Source organism: Dromiciops gliroides, chromosome 1 (assembly GCF_019393635.1).
Source record: "Dromiciops gliroides isolate mDroGli1 chromosome 1, mDroGli1.pri, whole genome shotgun sequence".
Taxonomy (NCBI): Eukaryota; Metazoa; Chordata; class Mammalia; order Microbiotheria; family Microbiotheriidae; genus Dromiciops; species Dromiciops gliroides.
In genome coordinates this window covers 144,812,404-144,832,753 of record NC_057861.1, presented here as the reverse complement: position 1 = coordinate 144,832,753, position 20,350 = coordinate 144,812,404, and the positions used below count along the sequence as shown (strand labels likewise).

General features: G+C 39.5%; 1 protein-coding gene across 1 annotated transcript in view; it reads left to right on the top strand.

Moving 5' to 3' along the window:
* The window catches only part of CPQ (carboxypeptidase Q), a 628,024-nt gene extending 614,369 nt beyond the window's left edge, over window positions 1-13,655 (top strand). The window contains exon 8 of the mRNA XM_043996276.1: window positions 13,205-13,655. Within this exon, the coding sequence (XP_043852211.1) occupies window positions 13,205-13,365 (161 nt within the window). The 3' untranslated portion in view covers window positions 13,366-13,655. The remainder of the gene's footprint in view (window positions 1-13,204) is intronic.
* The last annotated feature ends 6,695 nt before the right edge of the window (window positions 13,656-20,350 follow it).

The following is a 20,350-nucleotide window of genomic DNA, read 5'->3' as shown; positions in this document are numbered from 1 at the left end:
AGTGGAACTCCTTTCCCCAAGACCCAATTTCACACAATTTTATGCAAGCCTAGTTTGGAAAAAAAAATCCCCAGCTGCTCCAGCGGCTTTGCAGCAATGAGTGAAAGGTTAATATATTGTCAGAGTGGCTGTGATAACTCTGAGCAGTCATTTAGCCTATTTACAGCAGCCATAAGATTATTACTCAAATGTAGGAAATTAAACAAGAAATACTTCACGCTAGATGTTCCTTATCCTAGATGATGTGGTCTTCTTATGGTTTAATTAGCCAGTGAAGGACCTCAGGCCTTCCCTTTATCTTTTGTCATGAATTCTAAAGCCTTGTGAAGGGAAAAAAAAAGATTCTGGAGGTAAAACAGCAGGAATCCACTGTTATTTATAAACTCTGCTCTGGAAGCCACATCAGGGCCTTGAAGAGGCTTGGTCCCCCTTTCCTTGGCCATTCTCCCATTCCCCCGCTTAATTGTAGTATTAAAGGCATAAATGATGGGAGAGCAAATGGGATTATGCCCGCCTACAATGTTGGAGCCTTGGTTTTGAAGAATATGTAGAAGAAATGGGTAAATTGCTCTCTCTGTCTCTCTCTCTCTCTCTGTCTCTGTCTCCCTTCCTCTCTCTCTGTCTCTGTGTCTCCCTTCCTCCCCCCTCCTCTCCAGAGAACACTTAAGAGAATCACAGAATTAGAAAGTGGAGCAGGCAGCACCAGAGGTGCTAATCTACCCAATGAGCCTCTAAGGAAAGGAAATCCACCAGCTCAGGCAGGTGGCAGTGTTGCAGAAAGAGCACAGTGGCTGTAGTTAGGAAGACCCGAGTTTGAATCTAGCTTCAAATACTTACTAGCTGTGTGACCCTGGGCAAGTTACTTAAGTGCTGTCTGCCTCAGTTTCTTCATCTGTAAAATGAGAATAATACTAATAGTAGCTACCTCCCAGGGTTATTGTAAGGATTAAATGAGATAATGTTTATAAATTGCATAGCACAGAACATGGTACATAATAGGTGATTAATAAATGCTTATTACTTTCCTTCCTTTTTCTTAAAAAAACATTTCCAATTATAAACTGCTTTAAGATTTTCCCCCCTTTACATCAAGTTTAAATTTGTGATTCAAATATGGACTCTACCATCCTTCTGAATGCTTTATGTTGTATATATATTTGCATGGATTTGTCCACAAGTACATTTTATTTTATATGTATATGTATTTGCATGCACATATATGTGAGGATGTTTGTTGTTTGCATGCATACATATTAATATATAATATACACCTATATGTATATATACATGTACATAAACATACTATATATGTTTGTATATATATATACATATACTTCATTGTGCATTGTGTATCTGTGTATATGTATATACATCCACACAAATATGCGTTTTATACACATGTAGGGAGAGACATATATAGACATACATGCACACACACATATATATTTGCATGTATGCTTGTATCTCCCCATAGAACATATGCTTCTTGAGGGCAGGAACCAGCTCTGTGTATTTTTATATCCCTAGTACCTCCATAGTGTCTTGTACATACTAAGTGCTTGATAAATGTCTTTTGAATTAAGTAGAAAGGAATTTTATTTCTTTGGGATACTGGGAATAATTATTGTTTTGTCATCACTAAGATTGGCTTGAAGATTGTTTTAATAAAGATCAATCTGTGTGTTTCCTTGGTAGAGTGTTAGAACCTTAGGTCTAGAAGCATCATGGGATAGTATGGAATGTTGGATTTGCAGTCAGGTCAAGAAGATTCATCTTTCTGAGTTCAAATCTGACCTAAGACACTTCCTACTGTGTGACACAGGGCAAGCCTCTTAACCTTGTTTGTCTCAGTTTCCTCATCTGTAAAATGAGCCAGAGAAGGAAATGACAAATCAGTTTAGTATCTTTGACAAGAAAACCTCTAATGGGATCACAGAGTTAGATACAACTGAAAGGACTAAACAACAACAACAACAAAACCAAAAAACTTGAGTTCAAATTCAGGCCTTTGCTACTTATGATCTGTGTAATCTTGGGCAAGTCACTTATCCTGTTAAAGCCTTGATTTCTTCCTCTGTTAAATGATGGGGTTGGATGAGACATTCTAGCTCTACTTCTGGGATCCTTAGAGATTATCTATTTAACCCCATCATTTTATAAAATGAGGAAAGTGAGGGCTTTGGACACAGGGTGTACAATTAATTGAGTTGCCTGAGGTTTCCCACTTAGTTTGTGGCTAACCCAGGACTAGAACCCAGTTCTCGTGGGCCCACTGTTCTTTCCATGACACAATCCAGTCTTTATGGCAAAACCTCCATATCCCAAGCTAAACATGGGTTTGTTGTATAATAAACACACTTTAAATGAATTGCCGGGTGCCAGAATCCTTTCACAGGGCATAGCCAGCTAATGGATATTCCTTTAACAGACATTTTGCTTTTAGTGAAATGTGTTTAGAGCACTAGAAAGCATATTCATTTCACAGATATGTTCTTTCAGACTTGTTTTCCTTTGTTTGGGAGTTCACAGAGCTTAAATTCTTAACAAGTTGATTCCCTTGCGGAATATAATTTTAAGACATTTTATTAGTTTCCCATGTAGGTTTTATTTGGATGCCTAAAATCTGTATCCTTTTAGCAGCTATTCAGCTAAAATCACCTATTTTATTTGAGCTTCCAAGATGGGGAACCACCAGAAAACCAGTAAAAGAGAAAAGTTATTTTTATAAATAAATCTGAAGGCTTTAGGAAAATATCACCAGAGGCTCCCACATCATGTTGGACATGATTAACATCTGACTTGACTGGTTTCGTATTGGTTTCAGGGTAGGTGCCATCTTGGATCCTTCCTCAGAACCTGATTTGGAGTAGAGTTCGAGTAGTGTTTTGTCAAGACTTGACTGGTTTCATATTGGTTTCAGGGTAGGTGCCATCTTGGATCCTTCCTCAGAACCTGATTTGGAGTAGAGTTCGAGTAGTGTTTTGTCAAGCCAAGTGACTTGTACATAGCTTTGGAATCACTAAGCTTCAGATGAGAAAGGCACCTTTGAGATCATCTAGACCACCCTCTCTCATTTCATAGATGAGGAACTTGAGGTCTATAGAAATTAAGTGACTTGGCCAAGATCACACAGAATTAGTGAGAAGCAGCTAGAATGTGGGTGTTCTTATTCCCAATGCGGTAGTCTTTGGACTACTTAATAATGTCTTTAACACATCATATCCCTGAAAAGCCGTCACATCATTATTTAAAATTAATTTTTAATGGGTTCTGACATTTAATAAACCATGTTAAAGAGAAGGAAAAGCCAAGTGAATGCCTAAAGAGTAAAAGATTTTCTGGATTTAGAAGGATTTTTGCAGCTAGAAGGCAAATTCAGTTTTCCACAATCCTGTTACTATGTTTAACCACAAGTTAGTTATAATATAACAAGTTATGTTAAGCCACAAGAAAGGAGCTAGTTTTGTATGTTAGGTGTGGCAGACCATTCTGTGGCGTTAGGATGGGGTAAGGATGTGATTTCATTGCTCTGGGGAACTACCATGTGAGGAAAAACCCTCTTCCAATGTAGATCAGCACCTTCCCAGTTAACTCAGAGGGTTGCCTGGAGCCCTGAGAAAACTCTTTTTTCTTTTCTTTCAGGGGTGACAAAGTATTTATATTATGACAAGTACTACCTTTCATCAGTTCACAGTTTATATCTGTTTAAAAAAAAAAAGACATCCTCATATCTGATACCCATTTGTCCAAAAATTTTACATATTTACAAAACAAAAATTACTATACATGTTTTTCACACCATAAGCATTTTTTTTTTTTTTTTGCTGCAGAGTGTACACACCTAGGGAAGCTAGGTGGCACCATAGTGGATAAGGTGCTGGGACTGGACTCAGGAAGGCTCATCTTTCTGAGTTCAAATCTGACCTCAGACACTTACTAGCTTACTAGTGACCCTGGCTAAGTCACTTAATCCTGCTTGACTCAGTTTGCTCACCTGTAAAATGAGCTGGAGAAGGAAATGGAAAACCACTACAGCATCTTTGCCAAGAAAACCCTAAAAACAGGGTCACAGAGAGTCGAACATGACTGAAAAGTGACTTAACAACAACAAATATTTCAGGATTGTATACTATTTATGGCGGCAAATATTCTCAGTAAACTATAGCGTTCTTGAGAGTAGGGATCATGCAGAACCACTGTCTCTCGAACAAGCACACTCCAATTTGGGCTTACTCTGATTACTAGGGTAGTTTTCTTAATATCAAATCCAAACTTATGTCTTCACATTTTCCAACTACAACTCATATAGTCCTGCCCTCTGGTCCCAAACAGAATCCATGTGACTGATTTCCACATGAGTCTCCTTTAGATACTTGAAGACAGCTGTCTGGTTTCTCCTAAATCTTCCCTTTTCCAAATACCTGGTGCTCAATCCATTCATTGCACCACAATGCCTCCTTACAGAAACTATGCTGTCCTTCTTAGAGAAATGCCATTTGTTTCAGTGCCCAGTGATCCCTCCCTGAGCTCTGTATTTCCACCAGCATCTCAATATGAATATCAGACTAGTATACTGGTCTAGTTTCCATAACATCCTCAGAGGCTCTTCACAGCACCAGAAACAATGATAATTTAGCATTATAAAGTTTTCAAAGTACTTTTTATTCATGATCATATTTGTGTAAGGTAGATACATACTATTATTCCATTCTACGGCAAAGTAAAGTAGCTGTGAAAGACTAAGTGACTGGCCCAGGGTCACAGAATCCTACCTGGATTTGAACACGTGTTCCTGACCACAAGACTAGCCCTCCTTCTAATACCCAGATAGACAGCTGTACACACAGAACCTCAGCTGTTCAACAGCAGCTAATGTATTTTGGTGTATAATGCCACCATTTCATCCTTGAGTTGTTTTTAAACAATTAGGTGATTCTAGTGTCCCAGTGATTTATCTACATCTGCTTTGTCAGTGATGTCTAGAACATTAACAACTTTTTAAGCTAATACTTCTGACCTGTCTGTTTTCTGTTTCTGCCTATCACCAGAATGGGTATTGGTGTGAGGGGCAGAGATGGGGACTGAAGGAGAAGAGAATTGGGAGGGGAGAGCAGAGAGAAGAAGAGCAAATGGGAAGCATTATCATCTCTTTCCCCAAAGAGGCAGCTAGCTGATATTTAGCTAGTTGTGTGATCCTGGATAAATTCCTTTTCTTAGCCTCAGTTTCTTCATCTAGTAATAACACTTACTTCCCAGAGTTGTTGTATATAATCATTGAATTAAATTCTCTCTCTCTCTCTCTCTCTCTCTCTCTCTCTCTCTCTCTCTCTCTCTCTCTCTCTCTCTCTCTCTCTCTCTCTCTCTCCACTATACAGATACCATTGGTTGACTACTAAAAGTGAATTCATGGCGGGGAGGGGAAGTCTCATGAGCTCCTAGTTGTAAAAAATAGGTACCCACAGAGTACCCATTGAGTCTGAAGGTAACATCTGCCCTCTCTTGAATGGCAAAGTGGGGGCACAACACACAGATTAGGAAACTAAAACCCAAAGAGGTTGTGACTTGCCCAAGGGGGTGGTGTTGCCTTATTTAGTGAGTGACAGATGTGACTTGTGAACCTAGGTCCCGTGACTCCAAATCCAGTGGTCCAGGATTCTGTAACGTACGTTAATATCAGACACATGTTATTTTAGAAACAAATCATAATTCTTTTCTTGGACAGTTGTGATCCATGTTTCTTTTTTTTTTCTTACAGGGACAGTGGTTTCCTGGTGTGAGTTCAGAAATGCCATGTGCAAATTGTTTTCTCAGGTGGGGGGCTCTTGGTTGGGAAGCTATTAATTAGTTGCTTCTGAGTCTTAGCGTCAGAGCACAGGCATCATAAAAGTGCCTCCTTTGAAAAGGGAAATTAAACATCTGCAAATTCCATCAATTGATTTGCTAATTGTTTTGGCAACAAAGTTTTCTCACCCGATAAAGTTGCTGAAAGACACAGTAATTTTTAATTACATTTTAAATGTATTTTTAGCATTTTATGAATTCTAGGGAGAGTAAATTTTCTTTGGAGGACTAAATTAAGGACATAACACTGTTCTATAAGCCCATAATTATTATGATTAGGAGAATGTCTGTTATACATTCCATGCAATTAAATTATGTCCCCAGACTGATAAAGATCTGTTTAGAAAAGAGAAATGGATTTTCCACAGCTGTAAGTGCATCTTAATGCAGTCTTTTCAGAAGTTAATGCATGCACCAAAATAGCGGGTTTGTATTTTTAACTTTCAAAAGCTTTCAAATATCTTTTCAGAAACTTCTATAAAATTAATCACCCAGTTTGCTTACACTGAAATCAGCTAATTACATCAAAGGGGATTGAGCTATCAAGAGAGTCACAGAGTTTTACAGGTAGAAGGGACCTTGAAATTCATGTAGTTTAGCCTCCATTTTAGAGGTTAAAAACCTAACATTTTACAGAGGAAGAAACTGAGGGCTCAAGAAGGCAAGTTTGCCCAAGGCCACACAACAAGTTAATGTCAAAAGCAAGATTCAAACCCTGCTCTCCTACTTCCTACCTCTTAGCTCTTTCTGCAATACCTCTCTCAGTGGCTATCCATTTGCTCATTGATCTTTTCAGGAATTACCAAATATTTAGAATTAATCTGAAATCTAGTAACCTTGCCATAATACTTAATGGGGTCTCTTGTGAGCAGAAATAATAACAGTGGGCATTGTATTTTTTTAATCATGCAAATTAAACAGTTATTGCTTGGTTATACTGCCAGAAAATGTTGTCTCTGATAAAAAGGGGCAGAGGAGACGTGTATGTGTGTGTGTGTGTGTGTGTGTGTGTGTGTGTGTGTGTGTTTTTAGTGTTTTAACTTCTCAAGAAGGTTTAGGAGGAGCCTTTCCTGATTTCTACCTTCTCCCCAACTTCTGGTGCCCTCCCATCCTTCCCCCAAAATTTACCTTGTATATGTTTGTTATATACATGTTGCCTCCCCTGATAGTATAAAAGCCCTGTGAGAGCAGGGGTTGTTTCATTGTTGACTTTGTATTCTCCACAACTAGCATATAGTAAGCTTTTAATAAATGTTGACTAAATTGAAAAAAAAAAATCCAAAATCTAGGGTCAAGGAATTCTCCTACATAATAGACTTAATGGCTGAACTCTCCCTTTCCACTCTAACAGCAAAAGCTTCCATTTGTTCATTTAGGTTTATAGACTCTTTATAATATTTTATCCAGGAAACTATAGACATCTTCCACCAGTTCTCTTCCCTCTCCCACCTTATTCATGTGTTGTTTTCCTCCATTAGAACAAATTCCTTGAGAGTAGAAACCATTTTGTCTTACTGATTTTCATACCCAGTTCTTATACAATACCTGTCACAAATATTTAATAAATTTAAATTTTCTGTCTTTTTATCTATGTGTCTATCTGTTGATCTGTCTATATATCTGTCTAGAGAGATAGATAGAGCTACACATGCACATGTATGTATGTATGTATGTATGTATCTATCCATCTATCTATATCTTCCCCTAAATTTTTATTCCAATGCCTCATCATGACATGAAAATAATATGGAGTTTTCAAAAGTGTGGCCAGCAAAAGTCAAGATCTGCTAATTGCTACTAGGCTAAACTGTGGCAGAGAGACTAGAACTCTGTGGCAAAGCACTGAGATTTAGAGGGCACACAAATTTAACATATGCACTCTTATATCTGCAGCCTCTAGAGTCACTTAATTGCCCTTCACTCAGATGAATTTATCTTTTTTCACATCTTGTATTCATGAATTACAAAGTTGATTTGACGGCCATTTGTATTGCTTGCTCTGCCGCCTAGTGACTACATGTCTCTCCTCTGGGGACCATATTATCTAAATTGAGAGTGTCTCACTATCAGAAGTATGGCCACCAGGTGATGAATTTCTTTGACTGCAAAAAAAATTAATAAATTTAGAGCATGTAGAAAGACTGTAATCTGCATCATTGGAGGGAAACCCTCTACCACTAAAATCAAAGGTTTCTTGAAATCGTAAAGTACTGACATATTTATGATCTGCTGTCCTTATTGTTTAGCATTTTTTAAATACTGATCATGTGTTCTGTGACGTACAGAACAACCCACTACCCACCACTACCACCACATCAAACAGTATCCCTCTGCCCCCATGGCTCAAATCCTAAAGGAAATGAGCTACCTGCAACCTTAGAGTAAACCTAGAAGAAATAAAGCCTACTTGAGATACAAAGATCATGATGGAGAAGCATATTCTGATAGAGATGCCATAAGTTACTGCTAGAAGAGGAGACTGGCCTTCACATCAGAATCATTCCCTCCATGTCACTGTTTCTGAAACACATTTCATGGTTCTCTGCTTAGGGTTCACCTCCCTGTCAAAATATGTGATGATTTGCATCACCTGGGGTACTTGACATTACCTCTAACCCCTTACTCTGCAATCTCAGACGCAACAAGAAATTGAAATACTGGCTCTCCTTCTCTACTAGTCTTTCAGAAAAGTAACCAATGAAGATGAAATGTCTTCTTAAAATTTTAGAGAAAAACATTTTAGGGAGTTCATCTTAGTTCATTCTCAGCTGTGGCTATTTGGGCCCTTGCAGTGTGGCCTGATGCCACACTTTTTTTTGTTTGGTCATTTAGTTTTATAAGCAGTTTCTAATATCTCAGAAGAATTGAAAAGGTATGCATCGTTTTATAATCCACAGGGGCTAAGAAGTCATGAGATTGCTACCCAATAGAAAAGTCAGCCTTTTTCATTCTGAGAAATTAAGAGAATGAATGAACAAACTATTGAATGAATGACCATTTAAATGCTTACTATGTGTTCACCTCTATATTAAGCTTTAAAGATACAGATACAAAAGCTTTCTAATAAGAGAACACAATGTAAAAGTATATAGGGAATTGGAAATTGAGGGGATGCCCATCAATTGGGGAATGGCTGAACAAGTTGTGGTATACAAATGTAATGGAATACTATTGTGCTATAAGAAATGATGAGCAGGCAGATTTCAGAAAAACATGGAAAGACTTAAGCGGATTTATGCTGAGTGAAGTGGGCAGAACCAGGAGAATATTGTACACAGTAATAGCAGCATTGTTTGGTGATCAACTGTGATAGACTTGGCTCTTCTCAGTAATATAATGATCTAAGACAATTCCAAAGGACTCATGATGGAAAACACTCTCCACATCCAGAAAAAGAACTGTGGAATCTGAATGTAGATTGAACCATACAATTTTCACTTTTGTTTTGTTTTTTTTCTTGCAGTTTTCCCCTTTTGTTCTTATTTCTTCTTTCACAACATGACTAATGTAGCAATATGTTTAACATGATTGTATATATATAATCTATATCAGATTGGTTGCTCTCTTGTGGAGAGGGAAGGAAAGAAGGGAGGGAGAAAAATTTGGAACTCAAAATCTTATAAAAAACAAATGTTGAAAACTATCTTTACATGTAACTGTAAAAAATAAAATGCTATTAAGATTTTAAAACATTATATAGGGGAGTGGTAGCCAGGGATAGGTGTTTTTATGTAAAAAATCCCAGGGATGATATGTAGAACTATAGGACAGTTGATTAACATGACCTTTCCAGAAGAACGTTAGTCTTGATTTGATCATAAGGGGAATCCCAAACTGGAAGTTCTGAGTTCTATTAAATTCAGCAAACATTGATTAAAGAGCTGCTATTTGTAAGGCAGCATGCTAGATGCTGGAGAGAGAAAAATGAAAAATGATAATAGTCCTTCTCCTTGAGGAACTTACAATATAATGGAGGGATAAGAAATGTACACAAATTGCTATTATATTAAGCGTAAGGGGAAGGGCGAGGTCAACACAAAGAGCTATACAAATTTGAGGAATTGGAGAAATGACTGATAGCTGGGGGATTTGGGAACTGTAGATGACACTGAAAAGATGAAATACAGGTAGATAGCTGTCCCTCTTTTTCTAAAAAGGGATTGTACACCCTTCATTCTAGGGACTCTTCTTGTAGCCAAGACTTGTCAGTAATCTGTAAGAAATGTGATACAGTCAGCTTTACAGAGTTCCCTGCACCATTTTGTTTTTAAGGACCTTCTGTTTCAACATGGAAACTGTCTTTCTGTCAGAAAGCATGATTGCTCTTTCTTTGCAGATGACTTGGAGGGAAGGCATGTGGTTAGAAATTCCATTTCTAGGGGCAGCTAGGTGGCACAGTGGATAAAGCACTGACCCTGGATTCAGGAGGACCTAAGTTCGAATCCAGCCTCAGACACTTGTAACTTACTAGCTGTGGGACCCTGGGTAAGTCATAACCTTCATCGCCCCACCAAAAAGAAAGAAAGAAAGAAAGAAAGAAAGAAAGAAATTCCATTTCTGTTAGAACTAGATTCATTTTAGTTTAATTGTTTATTGGAAACTGAGGTTAAATAAAGCAGGGAGATTGGCTAATACGGTCTCAGTCCTCAAATGATTGGGCCTCCCCATTGGCCAGTCCCTTCCCATAACATTCTTCTCCAGGAATCCCTCCCCCACACTGGCCAGTGACCTCCACCCTTATAGTTAAACAAGCTTCTGAATGTTTGGTAACTCTGAACTATTTTGCCTCCCAATATTATTTTTGTTGTTCATAATAAGGGAGAAAGATTGTGTTTCCATTTGTATTTCTACCTAGCATAATGTCTAGGATAGCATAGTCACTTAATGTGTCTTGAATTACAGAAGAAAAAGGAGGAGAACCAATCAATCAATTAACAAGTAACTAAGCTAAGACCTGGACATGGGAACATAAAAGTGAAAGTCCTTGCCCTCAGAGATTTTGCTGTACATTTTTAGAGTACCTTGCAGTTTCTATCCCAATAAAATGTAAGCTTCTTGAAGGCAGGAACTATTTTGATAATGTTAGTGTATCTCCGGTGTCTAGCATAGTACTTGCACTTTGGGGAAGTTCGGAGAAGGGTTAGGAAGATGACTTGGATTGAGACTTGTGAGTTGACTGGAATGTGGATCTCATAATCTTAGAAATTAGCACCTCCCCTGCAATTTATAGCCTTAAATTGCCAGGGGCTTAAAGACTCAGTTTGTGAGGTATTCAGGGTCACACTGCCAGTGTGTGTGTGTGTGTGTGTATGTGTGTCAAGTGGTGGGACTTGAAACTAGGTCTATCCAATAAGGCTGGTACTTTATCCACCGAGCTCTCTCCTATATTTTCACATAGTAGGTGTTTAATAAAGGTGGACTTAAACTTATAAAGCACTTTTATTGATGTACATTACTTCAATTGATCCTCATATTAACCCTATGAGGTGGGCAGAGACATTATTTCCTCTATCTTACAGATGAAAAACCTGAGGATCATAGTGGCTAAAGAACTTACTCAAGGTTACATGATTACCCCATTCCAGAATTGGGACTAAAATTGCCTGCCTTCCGAGATTGTCTTCTCTATACATTGTGCCTGTCTTATATGTACATAGTTACTTGCATGCAGTCTCCCCCTTAGAATGTAAGCTTCTTGAAGGCAGGGATTCTTTTTTTTTTTTTTTTTTAGTGAGGCAATTGGGGTTAAGTGACTTTCCCAGGGTCACACAGCTAGTAAGTTTTAAGTGTCTGAGGCCGGATTTAAACTCAGGTCCTCCTGACTCCAGGGCTGGTGCTCTATCCACTGTGCCACCTAGCTGCCCTGAAGGCAGGGATTCTTTTTGCCTTTCTTTGTGCACTTACCACATAGTAAACACTTAACCAATGCCTCTTGATCTGATTTACTGACTCGGGTCTATTGATTCCATACTCAGAAACCTTATCACAGTATCATGATATGGGTGATAGGTAGTTTGATTCCCCCCTTTCCTAGCTACTGAGTTAAAAACCACTATTTATAGGTTCAGAAATAAAAGTAGAGGGGGAAGCTAGGTGGCTCAGTAGATAAAGCATGGGGCCTGGATTCAGGAGGACCTGAGTCCAAATCTGGCCTCAGACACTTGACACTTACTAGCTGTGTGACCCTGGGCAAGTCACTTAACCCTCATTGCCCTGCCCCCCCCCAAAAAAAGAAAAGAAATAAGAGAATGCCTTCTAAAGACAAGTGAGGCCTTCGATAGGTACTGTCAGCTTAATGTACCATTATCCTTTCCACATAGCGACTTTCCCCATCATGGTTTTGATATTTCACAGTCTGGCATAAGAAATTAAATGGGAATTTTGAGGGAGTTTTGCAGAAGATATAAATGACACATGAAGGCCAGCAGATGACACAGAAAAAGTTTAGAAACTCAGAAATGCATAAAATATGTGTCATGTTGTATAATATCAACATATTTTATCTGTTGAGTCCATAATGATTCGGATTTTTTCTCCGGTATGAAGGGAAGACCAAAACATTTTATGTGGATTTTCCAGATCATGCGGGTGCTGTGCACCTAATCCCCATGATATGGAAGGGATAACTGTACGGCGTCCTCTGCACCTGCAGACTAGCACCTGAAGAGTTCATTGCTAATGTTTCATGGCTGAGAGGCTTTTTTTTTACATTATTGGTTTACAGTGTATATAACACCATAATTGAGCTCTGAGCTAAATGTCAATGAATGAAAGGGAAAGGTTTGTTAATGAGGAATAGTTTTTTGATGTTCCTTCCAACTGGGGATGAGGCAAAGGAGAGGAAGGATGAGGAGGAGCTAGAGGGCATAGGCTACTGATGGGTTGCCTTCCTAATCCCACACTGGCTAGCTAGCCCTGGGTGAAGTGGTGATGAGGGATTGTACCTCTTCCTGCAGCCATCCTCTACATATACCCCAGGTCTTATAACCCTAGAAGGACATGTGAGTCAGGATTGGGGTAAAGAACTACTCCTGTGACACCCATTTGCAATATTTATATCCTAAATGTGAATCTGTAAGGGAACAAAGAAGTCGTCTAGTCCAACCCCCTGGAAGGAGTCTATAGGCTTTGCCAGACTGCCAGAGGGGTCCATGGCACACACAAAAATTAAGAACCCCTGACTTAGGCAAGAGTTGTAGCGGGAAGGGTGAGGCAAACTAGAGGTGATGTATGGGAAGGTTCTCTTCTGTCCACACCCAAGAGAAGACATTGCTGATTCTCTCTCCCATGGAGAATTTTACTCGTGTCTTCATGCAAACATAATCAGACTCCACTAAGAACTCCTCTCTTTTTTTTCCCCTAGGTGCCAATCTAATGGATGACCTAAAGCAGTATTTCTCTTTCCATCATTCCCAAGGAGATACCATGACAGCACTGAATCCCATCGAGATGAACTACTCAGCCGCCGTTTGGGCTGTCGTCTCCTATGTCATTGCAGACCTAGATGAGATGTTGCCTAGATGATCCAAAGAACAAGGAAGATGGCGCACCCTTTCCAGAACCCAGTATTCTACATGGTAGAAGGCCTCTCCTCTACTCAATAGGTTGATTTGGTTTTTGTTCTTTGACTTCAAAGCACACTTTTGCCATCTGGCAGAATGTTTCTCTTCTCTTTCCTAATTTTCTCATTTTAGTAGCAAGACTACATTCTTTTATTGCCAGTATTTTATTGTTTTTTGAGAGTAGCATTTTCTTTCAGTTATAAGGAAAATTGATTTGTTGCTGAGAGTAAATGCTTGAATAAATCGGTTCCATTTGCAAGAATAATATGCATTGTGTTTTTGTCCGAGGGGATTCTGTTTTGTATTTTAGGATTAGATGCGGAAGTAAGGAAGATACTGCACAATCTGATGTTATCATACATGTCCTAATCACAAGAACACATTCAAGACATACTCACCTTCAAAAAAAATAAAATAAAATTGGGGGCAGATAGATGGCATAGTGGATAAAGCACTGGCCCTGGATTCAGGAGGACCTGAGTTCAAATCCAGCCTCAGACACTTGACACTAGCTGTGTGAGCCTGGGCAAGTCACTTAACCCTCATTGCCCTGCCCAAAAAACCAAACCAAACCAAAAAAGCACAACAAAATAAAATAAAATTGAATTGAATCAAGTGATAGGCAGCTCTTCCTGCCTGACTTCCAAGAAATTAAAACTAGAGTCCACTATTTGAAATCACTCCTCCAAATCTTAGTATAGCAATATGTCTATCAATTAATCATCAAGTCTTTGTTAAGTAGCTATTACATACTAGCCGCTGTGGTAGGCACTAGGATTATAAGTATGAAGAATTAAATGTACACAGCTCCCTACTCAGAATGAACCACTCAGAAAAGAGTCACAGAATTACAGAATTTCAAGAATTTTAAGGGATCTCAGTGGGCATCCAGGACAACTCATTCCTGAACAAAAATCCTCTCTTCAACCACCCCAACAAGCTTTGCTTAGACACCTCTAGTGACAGGGAACTTCTTACCTTTGGAGGACACCCATTCTGCTTTGGGCTAGCTTTAATTGTGAGGTCGTTGTGAGGATCAAATGAGAGAATATCTGTAAAGCCCATAGTATAATGCCCGATACAAAGTGGTTGCTTAATAAATGCTTATTCCCTCATTCTCTAAATCTACCTCTCTGCCTAAATCTTTTCCTCATTGTTCCTAAGTCTGCTCTCTTAGGTCAAACAGAACAAAACTAATCCCACCACTAAGATGCCAAAGTGTTACTCCTAGGCATGGATCTGACCTTGACCCTCCCTCCTCAAAAACCTCTTGTTTCTAGGGTCAATTGCAGACTCTCCTTTATCTGGCTTTTAAAGTCCTTCACAATCCCATTTCAGGCTAATTGCACACTAATCCCCTTCATGCACTCTGTGTCCCAAACAGACTGGCCTGTGCTGTTCCTGGTACATGTGATTCTGTGCCTCTGGGTAGACTATCCCCTATACCTGGTATGCAATCCTCCCTCCCTCTGCTTCCTTCAATGTCCAGCTTACATATCATGTCTAACCCTATAAAGAGCTTATCCTGAAGGCACAGCTGCTCACCCTCACCTAAGTAATGAATTGTATATGGAGAAGGGGTTTCATCCCACGGAACATATGCAATGCTTCCCTGACAACTTTTAGGCATGTATGACTCATCATTGAAGCGTGTGACATGTAAGATGACCAAGCAATCCCTTTATTGACCACTGTAAGAGCTACTGATGTGGTAGACCTTAGAAAGGAGCAATTCCTATTCTGCATCACTCTCTTTTTCTGCCTTCTGATCACATGAGGATTATGAAGCTCCATCAGGAAGGTGACTATTCCCACGGGACAGCCTGAGCAGGGGCCCAGTCTGGGCCACTGGCTGCCTTTTTTGCTTTATATTTCTTTGGCTGACTCTAGGTGCCTGAACAGCAATCCAGGTACAAACCTTCTGGGAGTGGTTGGTTACCTTGGTGCTTTGGGAATCGCTGGATCCTTCAGTCAGTGCCCACTATGCTTTAGGAGGAAGCCCTGGCAACCACCCTAGTCTTTCTTGGAGAAGATTAGCACAAGCAGAGAGATGAGCCCAAACCCCTACCCCGGCTCACCCAGAAGACACAGGCCTAGAGGGAATAGCTTGGATGTGGGGACTGGGTGCAAATGAGTCTGACTGCTATGGCTCCTACCCCTAGGATGCAAGCATGCAAAGACTAACAAACCCAGAGGATGAGCATTAACCTTTCCAGCATCCTTCTCAGATGGTACCATTAGGGTTAAATTCTTTACTTCCCTATTCCTCATTTCTACCTCCCTGCCCTTCATTCTTTCCTCTTTATTAGGTAATTTAGAGAATATTTTCACTTTACTAGTTCTTTAGATAAAAGGGAAGTTTCTCAGTGGTATCATACTGGATCTTTATGTCCACTGTATATAAATTTATATGTGCTTTAGGCCTTTGACTTAAGCATACATACTTCTTTCCTTCTTCTCCCAGCTCCAGACCACCATAACCTTCCCCACTCCACCCTGATGTGCTAGCCACTGTAGGCATGTAGATCAGCTACAAAGACTGTTCTTGCTGGCAACTATTCTCCTTCTCTTGTGAGTAACAATGAAGTTTGTTAAGCTGAGGGCAAACACTTTTCATCAAGACTTCCCTGAACAGTTCTAGGTCCACATAACTGTACTTTCATCTAGCTCACCACACTCTTTTGTCCACAATGATGGTGTCAAAGATATTTTCAGTCCATGAATACTATGTCTACAGCAAGTCTCTGATCAACCAATCTAATAACCCATTCATCAAAGGGCACTCAATTCAATTCAACAAACTTTTATTAAGCTCTTACCATGTGCAAAGGATTCAAGGGCAAACATGAAAGTCTTTGGCCTCCAGTACCTTTGATTCTCCTAAGGGCTACAACATGGACAAAGAAGGAAATATCAAGACTATATACAACATAAATGTAAAGTAATTTTAGGAGGTCAGAAAGCACAAATAAGTGGGTGCTGGCAGAAAAGCCCTCTGATACAAGATGGCACCAGACCTTGATAAACCCGCGCTAGTTGCTAATAATTGTTGTCCTATCTGGAGGTAGCTAGGTGATACAGTAGATAGAGAACTGAGCCTGGAGTTGGGAAGATCGGAGTTCAAATCCCTCTTCACACCTAGAGTTAGGAAAATCTTAGTCAAATCCATCTTCACACACTTACCAGCTATATGACCCTGGTCAAATTACTTAATCTCTCATTACCTCAGTTTCCTCAACTGTAACATGCAGATGATAATAATAACACCTACTTCACAGGTTATTGTTAAGATCAAAGAAGATAAAATGTATAAATTGCCTAGCACATAGTAGGGCATCTAGGTGACACAGTAGATAGAGCATCAGGCTGGGAATCAGGAACACAAATTCTTGTGTTCAAAGCCAGCCTCAGATTGGCTATGTGACCCTGGGCAAGTCACTTAACCCTGTTTGTTTCCTCATCTGTGAAATGAGCTGGAGAAGGAAATGACAAACCACTCCAGTATCTTTGCCAAAAAAAACCCCAAATGGGATCCCAAGAAATCTGACACAATTGAAAAATGACTCAACAACAACTAACACATAGTAGATTCTTAACAAATGTTTATTTCCTTCCTTTCTCATATGCTGGCTCACTGTCTTACAGTTTTGAAAATTCGCCCTTTTCCATTTTCCTTGAAAATTGTCACAATATTCACCCCAAGTCCTGAGACACATATTATGCTTCCTATAGTTTTTTTTTTCAAAGATTATGAACAGTGGCTAAGCAAATACATCTTTAAGTTCTTTCATGACCTTAGGTTTGATGACATAAACTCCTTTGGTTGGTACTTTTTTGCCTTTGCCATCTTTATCTTAGGTTTCAATTTCATGTTGACTATTCTTGTGCTATTCTACCCAATCTGAAGATCATTCTCCTTGGAAGACAAAAGAGAAATAAAATGAGTAGTCAGTTATGCCTTCTCTCTGTCATTTGTTATCATAGACACATTCACCCCTATCAAGAGCTCTAGCCCTTAATTGGATCATTTTCTAGCTGCCAAAATATATACCCCTTCCCTCACAAAACCCCTCAACCCTTGTTTTTATCCTTAGTGCCTATCACCAGCCTTAGCTCATTCTGAACTTTGAAATTCTTGGGCACATTCTTATAGAGTCATGTCATTCTTTCATAGTCATCCCTAGTACCTACCCCTGTTTTGATCATCTCTACAAACCTTTTAAAAATGTAGGTTGTGGGGGCAGCTAGGTGGCACAGTGAATAGAGCACCAGCCCTGGATTCAGGAGGACTTGAGTTCAAATAGACACTTAACACTTACTAGCTGTGTGACCCTGGGCACGTCACTTAACCCCAACTGCCTCACACACACACAAAAAATGTAGGTTGTTCACTGAGCTCCCTATGCATTCACTCTGTTCTCTTTAGATAGTTCTCTTTTATTTGTTTTTAGAACTAGTGCCTGTTTATCCTGAAGAATGAGGAGGTCTGACTTGGCTTCAATTGGTTTACCAGTAACTAGGGTTAAAATAAGAGCTAGGATTTGAAGGGCTCCAGGGGAAGCTCAAATACCTCAAAATTGTATTCATCACCTGCTTATCAGTGTCTGAAATTCTGCCATCAGTCCCTTTGTGTTAAGCTATTATTTACTTTTAAAATGTAATACCTCTGGGATTCATACTTAAATTTTTCCTATTTTCTTACCCCACCATATTCAATTGCTTGTTCATTTCTATCAATTCTGCCTGGGAAATATGGGGCATTTCAAATGTCAGTGTAGTTTTTAAGCTACTAAGCCTTAAACTCATTTAATCATTTAGAGTAATAAAATGAATTATTTTATTCACAAAACTATATTAATAATATAATAATCATTTAGGCTTTGATAGCTTAAAGACTGCATTAAACACCTCAGATTTCTTAATTTCCTCATTTTTAAGTTAACTACTACATCTCATTTCCTATCCTTATCACCTCTTACCTAGGTTATTTTAATAACTTCCCAACTGTTCTTTCTCCTCTAGTTTCCCCCCTCTCACATCTATACTTCACAATATTGCCAAATTATTCTTCAGACCACCTTCCCATTCTGTTGAAAAACTTTCTAGTGGTTCTACAATGTCAACCAAAGAAGCATCAACTCCTTATTCTGGCTTTCAAAATGCCTTCCACAGTCTGGATCCTCCCTACCTTTCCTCTCTTATTTTACATTATTGTCTATTACACACTCTACATTCCAACCAAGATGGACTACTCATCATGCCCTTTTTTCCTTCTCCCCTTTACCATCTCTGCACCTTTGCTCACTCCATCCTCCTTAACCAAAATAGGCTTTTTTAAAAAGCTCCACCACACTGTGCTTTTTTCACAAAAATCAATTGATAAACATTTATTAAGTGCCTAATATAGGTCAGGCACTGTGCTAAGTGATTTTTGCAAATATCTCATTTGCTCATCACAACAATCCTGGGAAAAAGATTGCGTATCCCCATTTTACCGATGAGAAAAGTGAGGCAGACAGGTTAAGGGAATTGCCCAGGGTCACACAAGCCAGTAAGTGTCTGAGGTTGGATTTGAGCAAAAGTCTCCCTGACTCCAGGTCCAGCTCTTCTCAGAGCACTTTCTTTTCAGAGCTAACTGAGAGTGGGGCATTAAGAAGAAGAATTTTGTGATGGGGTGGGAGGAAAGAGAGAGAATTTGGAATACATCTGTAAGGGCCTAAAATTCTAGCTATACTATCTAAAATATCTAATGAGGGGGTGGCTAGGTGGCATAGTGGACAGAGCACCAGCCCTGGAGTCAGGAGTACTTGAGTTCAAATCCGGGCTCAGACACATAACACTTACTAGCTGTGTGACCCTGGGCAAGTCACTTAACCCCAATTGCTTCACAAGCAAAAAATAAAATAAAATACCTAATGAGTGGTTGCCAATAAATTAGAAGCTTTAGCAAGAGTTTAGACTTTTAAGCATTTATTAAGGAGAATAAGAATTTGGAGAAGAGAGAGAGAAAGAGGCTTAGATTTATCTATCTATCTCAGGGAGGCAATATCTCCAGCTCCTCTCTCCCCTGAGGAACTCCAGAAAATCACCAAGAGAACAAGCCTCGCCTCTTATAGACAGTACCATGAGCAAATGTCACTTCCTGACACCAAGGAAAACCGCATGGCTTGCCCTCAGACTCCTTCTCCTCATGGTAGAGCTCTCCAGCAGGTGGTGTCATTCCAATCGTTACACATTCCAGGCAGGACTGAACTATATGGGTTACTGCAGGAACATATAGCTAGATAAGGGAAAACAGGAACACACTGTGCTTTGAAGGCAGTGGGTGGAAAGGTGAAGAAAGTGTATAAAAATAGAATGGGGGAAAATACACAAAAAGAAGAAATTGGGGGCCAAGGATGGATTTCCCCTCTATCTCAAATTTGCTGAAGGAAAGCACTGATAATATCCTTGAATCACTAAAATAGCAAGGTGACCACCTGTGCTTAAAAAGGTTGCTGGGGGGCAGCTAGGTGGCACAGTGGATAGAGCACCGGCCCTGGATTCAGGAGGACCTGAGTTCAAATCTGACCTCAGGCACTGGACACTTACTGTCTGTGTGACCCTGGGCAAGTCACTTAACCCTCATTGCCCTGCAATAAATAAATAAATAAACAAACAAACAAACAAACAAACAAACAAACAAATAAATAAATAAATAAATAAATCCAAGAAGGTTGCTGGACAGCTAGGTAGCACAGTGGATAGAGTACTAGTCCTGAAGTTGGGAGGACCTGAGTTCAAATCTCACCTCAGACACTTACTAGCTGTCTGACCCTGGGCAAGTCACTTAACCCCAATTGTCTTAAACATCTGAGGCCATCTCCAGTCATCCTGATCTATATTTTATCACTGGACCCAGATGGCTCTGGAGGAGAGAGCGAGGTTGGTGACTTTGCACAGCCCTC